Here is a 15426-nt window from a genome sequence, read left to right on the forward strand (position 1 = left end):
CGATGTACCGTAGCAATGAGCACTGGTCACCTCGTACTAGCTAAGAGTTGAAAGCGGCGGAAAGGCGGATGTGCCCAATAATCCCAGCGATGCTAGTGAGCAGGGCAGGGGAAGGATAAAATGAAAAGAAACAGTTTTCTCGGGCGGAAATGTACTCGTGCACTAAGAATCAATCGGGAAATGACTTACACAGGCAGAAGATGGGATAATTTCGCTTGCAGCATGGGAATGGAGAGGCTCGAGAAGCTTGCTGGGTACCCAAGCCCACATTGACCAATCAGACCGAGCGGGTGGCTCTTGGGGCGTCGATTGTGTGATGATTTTCTGTGCGATTACCGTAGGTACTTGTGCCTTGTCATTTGAATCAATCGATCGTCTTTGTTGTCATTCCTCGATGGAATTGAACGTTGACGCAGACACACAAATCGTCCACGGACAAGGACTAACGCGATGATTTCTTCGTTTTCTTCGGGGAAACAGCGACTCGCCAATCTGCTTCTGGAATACCGAGGTACTTCGTGACAGTCCAAGTGTGGACGGGAAAGTACGATCGAGTCTCGAGAATGTGCAGCGGAGCGGGTAATACTGAGATGTGTCGTTATTTGGTGCAACGCCAGGCCGGAATCTCGCACAGGCAGTTTACTTCGCATCGATATTGGCAATACCTCGTAGCACACGGGCAGATGGTCAGTTTATCACTGATGATGACGACTTCTCGGATTCGTCTTAATTTAGGCGTGGGGGAACATTGAAGCTTCGTTGAGGACAAGGACCATGCATGGCATGGCATGGGGCAGCAGTGGTAATTATTAGAGATCTCATTGACGGGACACGCACACATTCGAGGCTTATACACTACGGGGCCTGTACACTACAAGTCCAGGAGAACAAATACGAGGGGGGACCTAAAATACTCCTTGCCCTCTTGACCATCACGATGGCAGTCCACTGGGGATGCTCTCCATAAAGAATGCTTGTCGAGTGGATTGCTTCGTCCTTCATAAGAGGAAATGAGGAGTACGTACTAAGAGCTTGGCTGTAGCCTAGCCCGAAGAAGGTTATAGGCATCACGAATAATGGATTGATCTCACCATTCAACCCATTATTCGACGAGAAGGAGAACGAAGTGAACATGAACAGGGCTTTCTTCACATCTTCGTTTCCCAAAAGGATCGAGGAAGTCTTGTCCGCTTTGCCGTTCCTGTTTGTCTTGGAATCCACAGCTGGTTTTTATCATCGACCTCTTTCAATTTGGGGTTGATCATTCTGCAGGCGACCTCGTATTCCAAAGAAGACGACCAACGAGAAGGCAGCTTGGAAGTACTCGGCGGTGCCTTTCCTTCATAAGCAGAGAAATATCACTGTCGAGGTGGGCAAAGGGTACAGCTCATGGTACATGTTGTAATTCAGCACGGGAGAAGTCCCATTTCCGTTTCATACTGTATAGACCGGTAGCAAAAGTACTCACTGAAGATTTGCAGTAGTATACCTGCGTACCAAGTACTTCGTAGTGCACTACGATGTAGGCTTGAATAACTTTGATTGCAGATTCTACACAGTACCAGAAAAACAACACTCACTCGCTGGCGTTGTCATGTCCGAAGTACAAACAGTACATTGTCATTTCCATGAGCAAAAAAGGTACAAGCAATGCTACATCAATAGTACTTCATCGTTGTTTCTGTCCAAAATTGTATACGAGCTGGACGCAACATTACTGCTTAAAACAGAGAATCTCCTCGTATAGTAAAGTCCATGTCGTGCTCTGCCTCTCACCATCGTGTCCAAATCCCTGCCAACCAGGCCCAGCACCTCTTGAAGGTCGAACAAAGCAAGTGTCGTCATTGTTACAACAACATGGGAAGAAAAAGCTCAGATCAACGACGAACCCTGCTAATTCCATCCGAATTTGGGGCTTCTATCCTGCCAGTCTTAGGCCAATCGCGGAATGATGGGCCAATCTCCGATGGGTTTGAAAGACAAGTTGCTGAGGCGGCTCGTTCCAAGGCAGACTCATGTCGCAAGTCCAGCGCTCAATTCATTGACTTGATTTCAATATTGAAACGCCAGACGAAAAACCGAGGTACGAAGAACAACACAAGTCGGTCTGGTGCAGAAGCATGCCTTTTGGAGTCACGTAGAATGAGTTGAGTTTGACATGCGGTATCATGCTGCAGAGGAACACAAGTCTGGCACGCACTAGTGCTACTTCATATCTCTTATCCGCAAATGAGGCTTTCGCAATGTTGGCTGGTCATCCATCGAGAGAGCCGGGACCTGCATTTCATTTCCGCTGGAGGGGTGGTGCCTGACGCCCCACGCCAGGTAAAGAATGCCATGCGAGGACAAGTAGCGCAAGCAGCGGAGACGTGGATGACAACACATTTGATGCACCGCTAACAGGCAGTAAGAACATGAACCAATTGGTTCTGGGTTCTCTCACTTTGTACTTCCTAATGTGGTGTGCAACGTAGCTTATCAACGACGCAGCTTTCTCGTAGGATTGGATAAATGCACTCGGCACCAATCACCGTCCTCAGAGACGACGACGACGACAGAAGCCAAACGGGGAATGGAACCCGATCTCTTTATTGATTGAGATATTCGATGAGAAACTAGTCCGGCGCAACTGGGGATATCATATCTTCCGGCCGCCAGCCAGTTCATCAACCCGACTCGTTCTCGACTCACGAGGATTAAGACATGAAAGACATGTCCGATCAAACTTTGTCATTCCAGACTCTGCGTCACCTAGATTCTGGCACCGATGCTTTAACAGGAATTGTCATCTTCAGCGACGTGGGCGATAATACGCACACAAAGGCTGTCCCCACTATGCAGATGCAGTATTACTCCAACCTCGTGCGACGAGCTGGCTGGTCGAGACTGGGACCCAACCCGTTCCATCTCTAACCCGACGAAAGGACAGTCTCCCCGCAAGCTCTTCTGCTTGAGGCAGGCTCTTGGCTGACCTGCATGTCCCCGACTGTTCTCCTAAATGCAATGAAAAGCGATGACCTCCTCGAGGAATGCTATGTTGAGCTGAGCAGATCTACTTCGTACACGAAGTACCTCATCGATATTATCAACCTCCTCTCATGGATCCGTTTCGCCTTCCGCTCGTACAAAGGATGCGTTTCCTTCGGGGGCTACGTTCCCCGGCCCCCAGAAGGATTCCATGCTTTGATTATTGGGGCCATTTCTCAAGACCTCTCTACCTTTGTACAAGGAGCTGTTTCACTGCTGGTAGTGGATGAAAATGCTCCACTACGAGGCAGTGCTTTTTAAGACCCTCGGGGCGCAGCAGAACGACAGAGTGCCAACATTGATAGGAAGATGGACACATTTCGATGTGCTCTTCTCCACAAACTTCCATGTCTCAAGGCCATTGATCTTTTTAATATGGGTAACCGCACCAAATAATATTATTGGGAGCAGCCCAAACCGTATTCCTCAAACTCCGGCCCCTTCAAGTTCCACAAAACAAATTATCAGGACTGGAGTGGGTTCTCTTCTGAAAAGCCTACATTCCCCATAGCGGCCCCCAAATGCACACTCTCACTTGTAGCATGCCTTGCACTGTAGTGCCCGGAAATTTGATGGAGGCAGATTATGCGTGCTTCAGCTCTCGACAACCTCGTATCGATAAACGTCTGCCGTTCTGAGTGGATTAACCGACATGGGGCTGGTCCTCGCCTGCGTTTCTAAAGTATGACGATCTAAGGCGGGGATGGATTTTCCTCCTCGAGGGTGCCAAGTGACGACCAGCAAATGCATGTGGTAGCTCTCAGTCAGGCGGGTTTTGCACTATCTATCGATCAACTGGTCTTGAGTAAAGATGAATGGACACTTCGTCTTCATAGTCATCACGGGAATGGTACAGGGGCTCTTCACCACCTCCTCTACGAGTATGTCTAGACCCCGTGGTAAAAACTCCTACGCACCATCTCCAACAAACATGTTGTGACACCTTGAGGCTGGGGACAGCGTGTTCCTTGCCCTGAACTGTTAAAGCTGAACATTTTCTTCTGCAAGGGATGGCTTCCTGGGATGCTCAAGACCTGGACGGCTGTACGTGCATGCTTTATAGTCTATCGAGATAGAAACAGCCAGCCTTCTTAGACCTTGTGAATGGGCCCAACGAAGAGAAGTTCGAACTCGGGTATTACTTGCAGGGGGATAAGTGGCTCGGAAAGCAAGGGGATCCTAATATCAGGCGACGAGTTCGGCCCCGTTTCCAAGCCACAGTTGGTTCCATGAATGCATAATTCATCTCATCGACTTGTGTGTATTTAGCACGGTGGAGGTGGTTCCGCAAGATTCACATCCTGTTATCCCTGTGTCTAATTAGGATCGAGTGGGCCAGTATAGTCTAGCTTAGCCCGTCCACGTAATAGCTGAGTGGGGAGATGTTCACGACCCCTTGCCTACAACCTCCTGGTAAAGTTTCGTTTGTTTCTGGTGCTCCTTCTGCAGCTTCTTCAGCTGGCTCTTCGGCACATCGCTTCCATCTTTCATCTTTGTTGGGAGACCGTTGTCATCCCAGGCCGAAAACCTATCATCCTTGAACATGTCCTTGGGGTTCACACGCGCCTTAGCCAGCTTCTCCTGCTCGGCCTTTTCCCTCGCTATTCTAGCCTCTTCCTTCTGGCGGATGCGTTCCCTCTCCCGCGCCGCCTTCTCCTCTCGCGCAGCGATGAGTTCTGCGGCAGGGACGAACTTGATCAAGGAGGGCTGCCCGTCTGGCCTGTCATCGAGGTAGACGCCGAGATTGGTGAGGTCAACATCGCGTATCCTGTCAGTGAGGGCAAGGATGCTCTTCTTAACTTCCGGAGTAACAGTGCCGACAAGCTTGCGAAGCTCGTCACGTAGGCTGGACACTGAGCGAAGATATGGAAGAGCAAGCTGCTCTATATCGCGGACTCCGCCGTCAACAAGAGCTTGGAACTCGGCATCGGGGACCTTCTCAAGGAGCACCTTGATAGAATCGGAGTTGAGTTGGAGTTCTTGTACAGCAGCAGAGACGCTCTCCAGGACAGAGGTGTATGGCTTGATTGCAACTGCTGGGTCCTGGTCGGCGGCGACCTTAGCAGACGCCCAACCTAGGCCATCGTAAGGGGGTGCGGCGTTTTCGTCCAATCCGAAGATGCCTACGATCTTCGTGATCCACCTGGCAATAGCCTCGATAGTGGCAAGGTCGGGCTGGTCCTTGGAGGTCTTGAGATGAATGTTTGCATCCTTGATTATGCCCGCAATCACTTGCATAGCTTGGGGGGTATCAAAGGAGTTGCAAAGAGCTGCATGGAAGTCTTTCTTTGCTTGTTCGAATTGGGTGGCGATATCTGACTTGCTTGTCTGGTCATTGAGGGAAAGAGCTGCTACCCCTGAACTTGCGGGCTTGGCTGCAGCCTCTGCAAGTAGGGACTTCGTGTTTGTGAAAAAGTTCTAAATTTGTTAGTATAAGGAACATGGGTCATTCGTAACGAAATGAAGGGGGTGGTAGTAGGTAGTTGTATACGAACATTCACAGTAGCCTCCCAGCTATCAGCATGAGATCGCATCTCTGGAGAGATTTCCACACCATCATGCCACTTTCCGAGCAAGAAGACGGTTCGTAGACTTCTCGAAGTGTATGTGGTAGCGAGAGCATCCTCAATTGTCTCGAAGTTCTTAAGAGACTTGGACATTTTCGATCCAGCTATGGAGAGATGTCCCATATGAAGGAAGTATCGGACCCAAGTATGCTCTCCCTTGTCGGGCTCAAAGAAGTAGGCTTCGCTCTGGGCAAGCTCGTTGTCATGGTGGGGGAAAGCAAGGTCGATACCACCTGAGTGGACATCCATCGAAGAGCCGAGGATTTCGGAAGCCATGACGGAGCATTCTATGTGCCATCCAGGCCTGCCGTTACCCCACGGGCTGGGCCAGAACGGCTCTCCAGCCTTGGACTTCTTCCAGAGTGCAAAGTCGCTAGGGCTCCGCTTACCACCGAGGTTCTTCGAGAGAGACCCTTCGCCTTCCTCCTGCAGCGACTTGTCGTTTCGGCTCTCAGGGCGCAATCGCGCATACCGGTTTCCGGCCTTTTCGAACGCAGCGATGTCGAAGTAGACTGATCCTTCGGCTTCGTAGGCGAAGCCCTTGTCCACAATGCGCTCGACAAACTTGGCAATCTGGGGGACGAACGCGGTGACTCTCGTAATAACGTCCGGGGGGAGGACGTTGAGGGCCTTCATGTCGGCAAAGAAGAGGTCCTCCATGGTCTGTGTTAGTTCGGTGAAGACAGACTGATCGGTGGTATCGAAAGTCTCCTTGTACAGAGAATCTAGATAAGGGAGAAGGACTTCTTCGGCTCCCGGGAATATTTGACCATCCTTAATTGCTTTTGCGGCAGCGTCCATGTTGGAGATATGCATCCTGATCTTAGCTTCGGCCTCTCCGGGCTTGCCGTCCTCGGTCAAAGCTCCACCAGCAAGGACCTTCCCATAGGCTACATCCCTCTTCGTCTCATAGTTGGATGGGTCAAGCTCAGAACCGTCATCTACGAGGGCGGGAAGGCTGCTCTTGGCATAGGCGCGGAATGCATCAAGGGCAAGTTCCTGGAGCTTCTCTTTTGAATGAGCCTTCCTCTTTTCTAGTTCTAGGAGACGACGACGCCTAGCCCTGATAATAATCTATGACGTCCAGCTCAGTATTAGCAAGAAGAAAAGTGTAGACGGACGGCACGAGTGAAACTAAAAGAGAACCGCATATACCTTGTCATCGATGTCGGTGATGTTCATGACGAAATTTACGTCGAGGTTAAAGTAGTGCATCATGATGCGCCGGATGATGTCCGTGGAGACATAGTTCCTTGCGTGGCCGAGATGGCTCTTGTCGTAGACCGTCGGTCCGCAGGCATACCACGTCACCTTGCCCGGGTCTTTGGGGTCAAAGCTGACAGGGCCGCCGGGCTTGAGAGAGTTGTAGACTCTCAGGCTGTCTCGAGAGTCGGCCATTCTGGTGGAAAAGCGCCGATTTCCTTGAAGCGAGAGATGGTGAAGACGAACTAGGCTTCGTGTTTGTGTTGGTAAAGCGGGTCGTAGACTAAGTCTGAGGGACAAAGTTGAAAAGCGCAGGGATCGAGACAAAAGAGTCATCCAGAAACGAGTATGAATCAAGTGAAGAGGAGGGGACGAAAACGGAAAGAAGGACTGTGACACACGGCGAGCGGGACGAATCACATTCACCCACCAAGACGCGATCCTCGAATTTGCGACTCACCGCCCGGCTGTTTGGGGTTAAAAGCCCATAAACGACGAAAGTGAGGTATGGCGCAGGTGTAAGGAAGGAAAACAGACTACCCGTAGGGCAGAGGCGGGAGCGGGAACGGAGGATGGAGAGAGGGAAAGGGATGGGGTTGGGGTAGCTCAGGAAACGATTATTGATCAACTAAAGCGAATGTAGATGACGGAATTTGATTATGGTCAAGTGTCCTGTGTCAGTCGCTTTTGGGGGAATGGGATCATTGGAGAGGGTAGAGTGAGAGTAAGAGAGGGAGTGATTCCGTCCGTTTGATGTTCACCGCCCAAGGCTATGACTTTGATGATTCATGGAGAAACTGATAATTTCGGGATTCTGCCGGGCATTATTATTTCAGCCAGCGCGTCCTTGATTGATCCAGGAACTGCCCCGCGTCCCTTACAATTTTTTTTCACCGCCTTCCCCACTAAAGCCTAGCAGAGACCACTGAACACCCCGCCTAGCTTCGAGATCCAATTCAACGCCAAGTCAAATTCTTATCGTGGATAAGAATTTTTTTTAGGCGCAAAGCAACTTCCAGCCCTCAACCTCTCAACTGCGACTTCGTAGTCTCGTCTCGCAACCGCTTCTGTCCCAACCGTCACCGACTTCCCTTCTTTCGCTGCAATGTCGGCGTCATCGCCCTTCCTTTACTCGACAACACGGAGTCGGGCCAACTCCTTGGCCATTATCCACCTTTCCCGCGATAACCTCGTTCCAGTCATCCTCCAAGACCCCGCGACCGCAAATGAGGGCTATGCCGAGGGCGCGGTGCTCAACAGTCGCTTTGGCTCATTTCCCCATTCAACCCTTATCGATGTTCCCTGGGGCTCTCAGATTCGCGCTTCGACTGTTGACACCGGCTCGAGGGGAGGGCGAAAAAAGAAACTGGCTCTTGCTACTGCCACACCCGACGATAGCACCGCTTCTGAAAATCCTGGCTCGTCCATCTTGAAGCGAAAGAGGGAGGAGAGGGACGGTGTAGAGGACCCTTCTGCCAGCGAGGCAGAGGTGAAGAGGCAAAAGCAATTGGCCAATGGGTCTGGTTCAAACAGCGGTGCTGCTGCCCCCCAGGTCCAGCCTGCTGTCACAGCCGCGAGTGGTTTCGTACACATACTGAAGCCGTCTCCCGAACTCTGGACAATATCCCTCCCCCATAGGACCCAAGTAGTCTATACGCCAGATTACAGCTACGTCCTCCAACGAATTCGGGCCTTCCCTGGCAAGACCCTCATCGAGGCCGGTGCTGGTAGTGGAAGTTTTACACATGCGTCATCGCGTGCCGTTTTCAATGGCTTTCCTTCGAGCCCTGGGGATAAGAAGGGTAAGGTCTACAGTTTCGAATTCCATCAACAACGATTCGAGAAGATGAAGCAGGAGATATCGGACCATGGCCTCGATGGAATCGTCCAAATCACCCATCGTGACGTCTACAACCACGGATTCAACATCGACGGCAAGAGCCCCAAAGCCAGCGCCATCTTTCTGGATTTACCAGCACCGTGGGAAGCATTGCACCACCTATCGCGCCAGCGACCGAGCTCGAACGGCCCAGACACGGCTACGAACGGCACAAACTCTGATCCATGGGTCTCTCCTCTGGACCCAGACCAAAGCGCATATCTCTGCACATTCTCGCCTTGCATCGAGCAGGTTACCCGGACCATAGAAAAGCTGCGCGAACTGGGTTGGGTCGACATTGAAATGGCGGAGATCGCCCAGAAGAAGCTACATGTCACACGAGAAAGAATAGGCCTCAACATCCCAGCGGAGAGAGGAACTTTCCAGGCGCCTAGTGACGTACTTGAAGCCGTCACGCGATTAAAGTCCATAAACGAGCGGGCGGCGGAATACCATTCTAAATCAGGGAGAACTTCCACTGAAGACGATATCAAAGACGAAAACATGAATGAGAACGGGGATTTCGAGGGGGCCGACCTCGACGCTCCCACCACGTCAAAACCTTGGATCGACGGTCGACTTGTTCATCGGCCTGAAGTGGAGCTGAAGACGCATACATCCTATCTCGTCTTCGCTATCTTACCCCGAGAGTGGTCTGAGGAGCAAGAAGCCGAGGCCTTAGCCAATTGGCCATGTGGCCAGGAGACGGGTGTTATAGGTTCCCTTGACAAGATCACGAGGAAGAACATGAAGAGGGAACTCCACGCAAGCAAGAAGAAGCAGAAAAAGGGAAAACCTGAATAGACGTAGGACGCATAGCATTCCTGGCATCATGGGCATTGCATTCGGCGTTTTTGGAGGTCAACCATTTGATGATTGATGTGTCTTGCAATGATCTGTTGTCTCGTTTATCGGCAGGAGTGTGAGCGCAGGCACAGGCCACTCATGACTTGATTTCCGGTGTATGTATTATGATGGATGTGAACCTGCGGGACTATAAACTCGAACTGTTTTTATTAGACTTCAATTGGCGAAGAAAGATTTCTCGAATTTATTTTACCTAGTAGGCTGGGTGAAGGATATCGAATCTGCGCACTCTTTCTGTAATGGAGCCGTGATTAATGTTTAGAGGCGCGGCGTGGTTCGGCACCTGCAAAAGAAAAAAAAGTAGCTCCCCACCTCGACTGCAGTAAATCTGATTGATCTCCTCAACTCCTCCCACCCCAACAACCACCTCTGGCCATGCCACCGCCGCGATCCCTGCGGCCCCTCGCGGGCCTACGATCGAAATCCCTAATTAACGCATTCAATCGGCCGTCATCATGCCTGTATCGTCACCGCCTAGCTCAGGTGACTTTCCAGAGTCCCACAGCTCGACGGAGCTACGTCACGCCAACTAACCTACCAGCGACCGCGCCTCCAACGATAGAGCCATCGATTGACGCGCGACTCGAGCTCGAGCAAACCCTCCAAGACCTCAAGAAGCACGCGGCGAACTACGTCAACCTCTCGCGATTGCACCTCGCGCTCCTGGGCCTCAGCCAGCCCGCAGGCGAGGAATCCATCCGCGTCGCCGTGCTCGGGGTCGCCAACGGCAACCGCTCGGGAAATACTGCCAAATCGGTCCTGGAGCTGTTGCTCGTGGATCCGTTGAAGGAAAAAGAAGAGTGGGAGAGGCAATTGGCACAGCGCCGGCCGGGCTTACCCGTCATCGTCAAGGTTGGACGGAGGGATGTGCCTGGTACTGGGGTGATTGAGCGGAAGGGCATGTTTGAAGAGGTGCACGTCTCTTCACCCGTTTACGATGGGTATAATCTGGAGCTTCTGTTGATGGATGTGAATGCGCCGTCAGCGGAGGAGGACGCTTCTATTGAGGAGCAGCTTCTTAACTTGCCCGTGGATATCGCTTCCAACACGGGAAAGTTCAGCCCCATCATGACGCCTGTTCACAAGGCGCTGCTTGTGGCAGACGGTATAACTGGGGTACGATCCGTGACGTCCATACCGGCCAACGATGAGAATAGTGTGATTCATTCAGCGATCAACATTCCCAGGTATAACCCTCCTAAAGACGCCGACCTTCCTTTCCAACCTATCGACGTCACTCAAGCTCAGGAAGGCGTCGAATTGTTCCGCAAGGATCTGAAGCATGCCATGGACTACGAACGGCTCTGGTTCCAGAGCAACCTTCCTGCCATTGCTGACTGGCTGAAGACGGGCATCGAGCAGCAACCCGGCACGACGAAGCCTGCTGTGCGACAGCTCATCGCCTCAGTCCTCCAAGAGACGGCCTCTTCAGTTGAAGCTGCCGAGTCGCGCCTCCTCGGAGGCAGACTGCGATTGGCGACTCAATCGCCCTCAACCATCGCACTGCAACGGAGCCTGTCTCAATGGGCTCAAAGCGCCCACGGCGAACTGCAGGAACAGCTTGATCTCGCCTTCACCGGCCAGCGCTGGAGGAAGCTAGGCTGGTGGAAACTCTTCTGGCGCGTCGACGACGTGACCATGCTTACCAATGACATGCTCAACCAGCAATTCCTCCCTACAGCCGAGAAGAACCTCGTCTACCTCTCCGGCCAGGTGCGCGGAGCCATAGCGGCCGCCGCACCCTCCGCCGTGCTGATCTACCCCCAACCAACCCCTTCTTCCTCCGCCGTCGTGCCGCTCCGCAGGGAAACCAGGTGGCCGACCCACGTCTCCTTCACCCGCCGATACCTCCAGGAGGAGACCATCCCCGCTCTTCAAGCCCTCGCGCAGAAGCTCGTCCTCCAGTGCTACACGACGTGTGGTCTCACCACGTCGCTGGCCGGCCTTCTCTACGTTTCTACTTGGACGTCGAGCATCTACGAGGCCGGTGCCGTGGCGGCTCTGGGTGCCGTTTGGAGCCTGCGAAGGTTGCAGAAGAAGTGGGGGGCTGCGCGGGACTTTTGGGAGGGGGAGGTGCGTGAGGAGGGGAGGAAGGCCGTGAGGGCGGCTGAAGAGAGTATGGCTGAGGCCCTAGAGGGTGAGTCCCGTTCAAAGGGCGTCATAGAGGGAGAGGAAGAGTTTGAGAAGGTGCGGGAGCTTGTGGCGAAGGCTGAGGATGCGCTTGCTCGGATGAAGTGAGAGGCATAGAAACAAAGCAAAAGCGTCTCAAGTCTCTTTTCATTTGTTGTTTGGAAATGTATATAAAACATGTAGTACTATTGGGTGTAAATATCATGATAGACGGAAAGAGCTACCAAGTCTCTAATAGGAATCGGAATCCCTCAACTCTTAGAAAGGAATGCAACAGTTTGGTCATGGTTTCTCATGGTTTCTACCAAAACGCTCCGAGAGGACAGTCGTATCTGCTGGACCAATACCTATTCTTTTCATGGTTTGCTATCCCAACATGTATTGCTCATTTTGTTTTTGAATCCCTTGACGCCATTATCAACATGAATGACACCGAAAACCCGTGCCAAGCCCCTCCCTCTCCGACAGAAACAACAGGGAAAAAAAAAAAAGATGCTTCAAATCTCCAAATCTCGATATCTTCCCCTCCTACTTATCATAACCGACAACCCCCCGACCACCACGAAGGAAAAAACAACCCCATTCATCACCTCCCACCCCTCGCGCTCGCACGCGCCCTGCTAACCGTAGCCCTACCTCTCGCGAGACCAACACCTCTACCGCGCACATTCCTACTCTTGAACATGGGGGCGTTGCGCAGCATGTCTGGTACGATGAAGAAGCGCACGTGAGAGCCTCGGATGTAGACTTGGTCGAGATGGCTGACGCGGCCGTCGCGGGCGGTAACGGTTATGTCTTTTAACTGGACGTTCATGTTGTCTTCGGCTGGATTCGGGGCACGAGAGAGTTAAAGAGTTAGCTAGGCAACTTGGGAGGCGGCGAGATGGCCATGGAGAACGGGAACAATTGGCGGGGACGGGTAAAGAGTAGAACGTACCTTCTATTAGCTTGCCACGGTAGGTTTGGCCAGAGGTAATCTCTAGGGTCACGATATGGCCCTAGTTCACGAGCTTCCTGTTAGCCTTCCTGCGCGCCGGCTATCCTACCGCTCAAGCTGCCTTCCTGAGGGGTCGGCTGGAAGTGTAACGTACCTGAGCTTCATTGAGAAGCTTGATGGGGATTCCGATCGTAGAAGTCATCTTGGGCGGGATACGGGACAGGCGCGCTAGAGGTGTCTTAAATCGGCCTGAAGGGAGTTGTGGTGGAGCTGGGAAACTGGGATGTGATGCGATTCAAAGGCGTCACAATTGGAGCTTGGTCAATTGTGCTTGGAGTCTGCTTGGGAAATCTCGAGGTGGTTGTTGATTAGGTAAGCATGCAAGGTCTCAATTTGTCTCTGAGAGATGGATTGGGCAGCCGCCAACATCATCCTCGGTGAGTCTCCAGAGTCTTCAGAGGATCGAATACGATTGAAGAATATGAGTCGCTTTCATTATTGTAGGCAACAACCATGCTCCAATTGCGAAATACGGCTACTCTCTAGGAAGGGACAGTTAACCTTTTTTTTTTTTTTAATCAATCTTCACTTGTTCTGCAGCTCGCTTGTCGCCTCAGCGGAATCGAGGATGGGGAGCACATGAAATCCGTGCCCTTGGCATTGAGTTGTCTCATTATCCTACAAAATTATGATTCTCTATACAAACAGGCCTTCTTATCTTACTCCAAAAGCTTACACTGAATCCAACCGTCACGATATTCTCGGAGAAAGTAGCCCAAGCTTGGGCGACTCTCTTCTCGGCTTTCTCCCCCTTCGCTCTTCGCTCTTCAGAAATTCCACCTCTCCTGCTTCCCCTTAGACTTGGGCCTCACGTTGGCCCTTCCGATTTCCTCTCGCATTGGCGTCGCGGCTATGTCTTCCTCACATCCGCTTGAAGTAGTAGGGTCTGCTCGCCGCTGGTCTTGCAAATACTTCGCAAAGTTTCAGTTGCCAGGGTATTGTCGATCTCTTCTTTACATGATGACCTGATGACCCCTCCTCCTCAGTAACTTGAGATGGCGCTACGGGCACCAAGAACAGAGATTCGTACTCGCAGACGTCAGACCTATCCAGGAGGTATTCATGTGTTCCTGATGACAGAGAGTGTGTTGTTAGAACAACATCAGTCATATATGAAACCCGGCGAAAGGGCAATTCTGTCGAATACTTACCATCAGACCAAATTCGACACTTATAAAACACACTGCGCACAAGGTGGTGAGACACCCATGCGACTGACCAACGATGAGGGAACGGCACTGGCGCAAGCGGAAATTGTGTTGAAACCTCTTGCAGCTGTGATTGTGGTGACTCCGTTGGCTCTTCTCCCGGGAATTCTTGGCTCTGCGCACTCTTCCTGTTATGGCTCTTCCGCTGCTTTTGAAAAGAAGCTCTAACATCTCTGTTGTCGAAGTAGTTTCCCTCGAAGCACCACAGCTCGGAACATTGACATTTCCTATGGCCGCAGGCGGGGCATTGGGACCCCAGCTTCACTCTGTAAATGTAATACTTGTAATCTGACGGTGGGCCCCAGCAGGAGCAATGGGACTTGTTGTTGCAGAGGGGACATCGATCTAACGCCTCGACAATCATTTTCAAACGGGGTCAGGTTCGTCACGTATAGGGTGAATAGAGTGATGAGAGAGGGAAGGGCTTTATGTTGGGAAAGTATGTGAGGTTTGCAATGGTTTGGCATAATAACGTAGGCCGAGATCGAGTTGAGCGAGGAAGAGGGTCAAGATATATCATCACAGCTACATGTAACGACATCAGGTTTGGAACTTTACTCGACCTTCGACGCATCTCGATATTTACAGTGACCAGTCTTTTTCAATGAAATTGTAAAAAGAAAAGAAAGGAGAAAGAGAAAGGAAAAAAAGACAAAAAGCTACAGAAGCGATGATTGGCAGACCCGAAAAAGAGGTTCATGTTAATCATGGCATCTGGCCAAAGGATGCTGCGTCCTCTTAGGCTCCCACGCTATCCGGGTCGAACGCACAATCTTCAACGAATAGCAAGATGCATGGCATAGCCAGCGTCGCCAGGATATCGGCTTCTATGTCCTGCAGAACGAAGACGGCATTACTTTGGAATTCCTGCACGGATGACGAGGGAGCTGTCATTGGTAGAAGGGTATTGATCGGAAGAGGGAATTGTGAGTTTTAGTCGGGGACTAGCACGAGTGCTGCCTGCACACCACACGGCCACCCCCCCAAAGTTTTAGTCTGCAACATTCGGATGGTGCCTGACATGTAAGTCTTGAGGTCGTGGAATATCATGGGCTGATGTTCATGTCTCTGATCAACTTGCATCCAAAGGCGGCGTTGATTCGTTGAAGAAGGAATCCCGGCAGGTGATTTGGAGGGGTGTGTGGTTTTGTGTGTTAGTACGTGGCAGAGAAAGCTGAGTCCCTACGAAGTAAAATGGATTTTATGGAAACGAAATTCCATATGCGACTGGGACCGTCGATAATCACCAATGCCGTGCTTGCCATCCCTCAGTGGTTTTTGCGTCTCGCGGCAACGTGGAAGAATGTTGTGATCGCGATGAAAGTGAAGCCGGTTTGCCTGTAAGGAACCGGAGAGTGGCTTCCGGAAGGTGTTTTGAATTTTAGCGACAGTCGTCTGGCCAGTAATGTGATCGAGTGGCTTGAGAGACGACAAATGGAAAACCTGAGATGTTCGCCATTGTTCCTTTCTGATTGCTTCCTTCCATTTGTCCCCTCCCGACCTGACCCAAGCCCCACCGCGCTGCCCTGCGCATGTACTCCGGTACCC

The 15426-nt window shown here is 51.6% G+C and overlaps 3 protein-coding genes and 1 pseudogene across 3 annotated transcripts; 2 read left to right on the forward strand and 2 right to left on the reverse strand.

Moving 5' to 3' along the window:
• Positions 1-4413: 4413 nt before the first annotated feature.
• Positions 4414-6992, reverse strand: SAPIO_CDS9715 (putative cysteine--tRNA ligase; the record flags this gene model as incomplete). The annotated part of the gene is made up of 3 exons (XM_016791045.1): positions 4414-5445; positions 5523-6668; positions 6750-6992. The coding sequence occupies 3 exons, from the start codon at positions 6990-6992 to the stop codon at positions 4414-4416; spliced, it is 2421 nt and encodes an 806-aa protein (XP_016639555.1).
• Positions 6993-7902: 910 nt separating this feature from the next.
• SAPIO_CDS9716 lies at positions 7903-9480 on the forward strand (annotated as a pseudogene; the record flags this gene model as incomplete).
• Positions 9481-9998: 518 nt separating this feature from the next.
• On the forward strand, positions 9999-11781 carry SAPIO_CDS9717 (Uncharacterized protein; the record flags this gene model as incomplete). The annotated part of the gene is made up of 2 exons (XM_016791046.1): positions 9999-10026; positions 10085-11781. The coding sequence occupies 2 exons, from the start codon at positions 9999-10001 to the stop codon at positions 11779-11781; spliced, it is 1725 nt and encodes a 574-aa protein (XP_016639556.1).
• A 478-nt stretch (positions 11782-12259) lies between these two features.
• Positions 12260-12812, reverse strand: SAPIO_CDS9718 (uncharacterized protein; the record flags this gene model as incomplete). Its single annotated transcript, XM_016791047.1, has 3 exons — positions 12260-12498; positions 12611-12671; positions 12765-12812. The coding sequence occupies 3 exons, from the start codon at positions 12810-12812 to the stop codon at positions 12260-12262; spliced, it is 348 nt and encodes a 115-aa protein (XP_016639557.1).
• Positions 12813-15426: the final 2614 nt, after the last annotated feature.

The sequence above is a fragment of the Scedosporium apiospermum genome (assembly GCF_000732125.1).
Source record: "Scedosporium apiospermum strain IHEM 14462 chromosome Unknown SEQ_SAPIO_0143, whole genome shotgun sequence".
In the NCBI taxonomy this organism is placed as follows: domain Eukaryota; kingdom Fungi; phylum Ascomycota; class Sordariomycetes; order Microascales; family Microascaceae; genus Scedosporium; species Scedosporium apiospermum.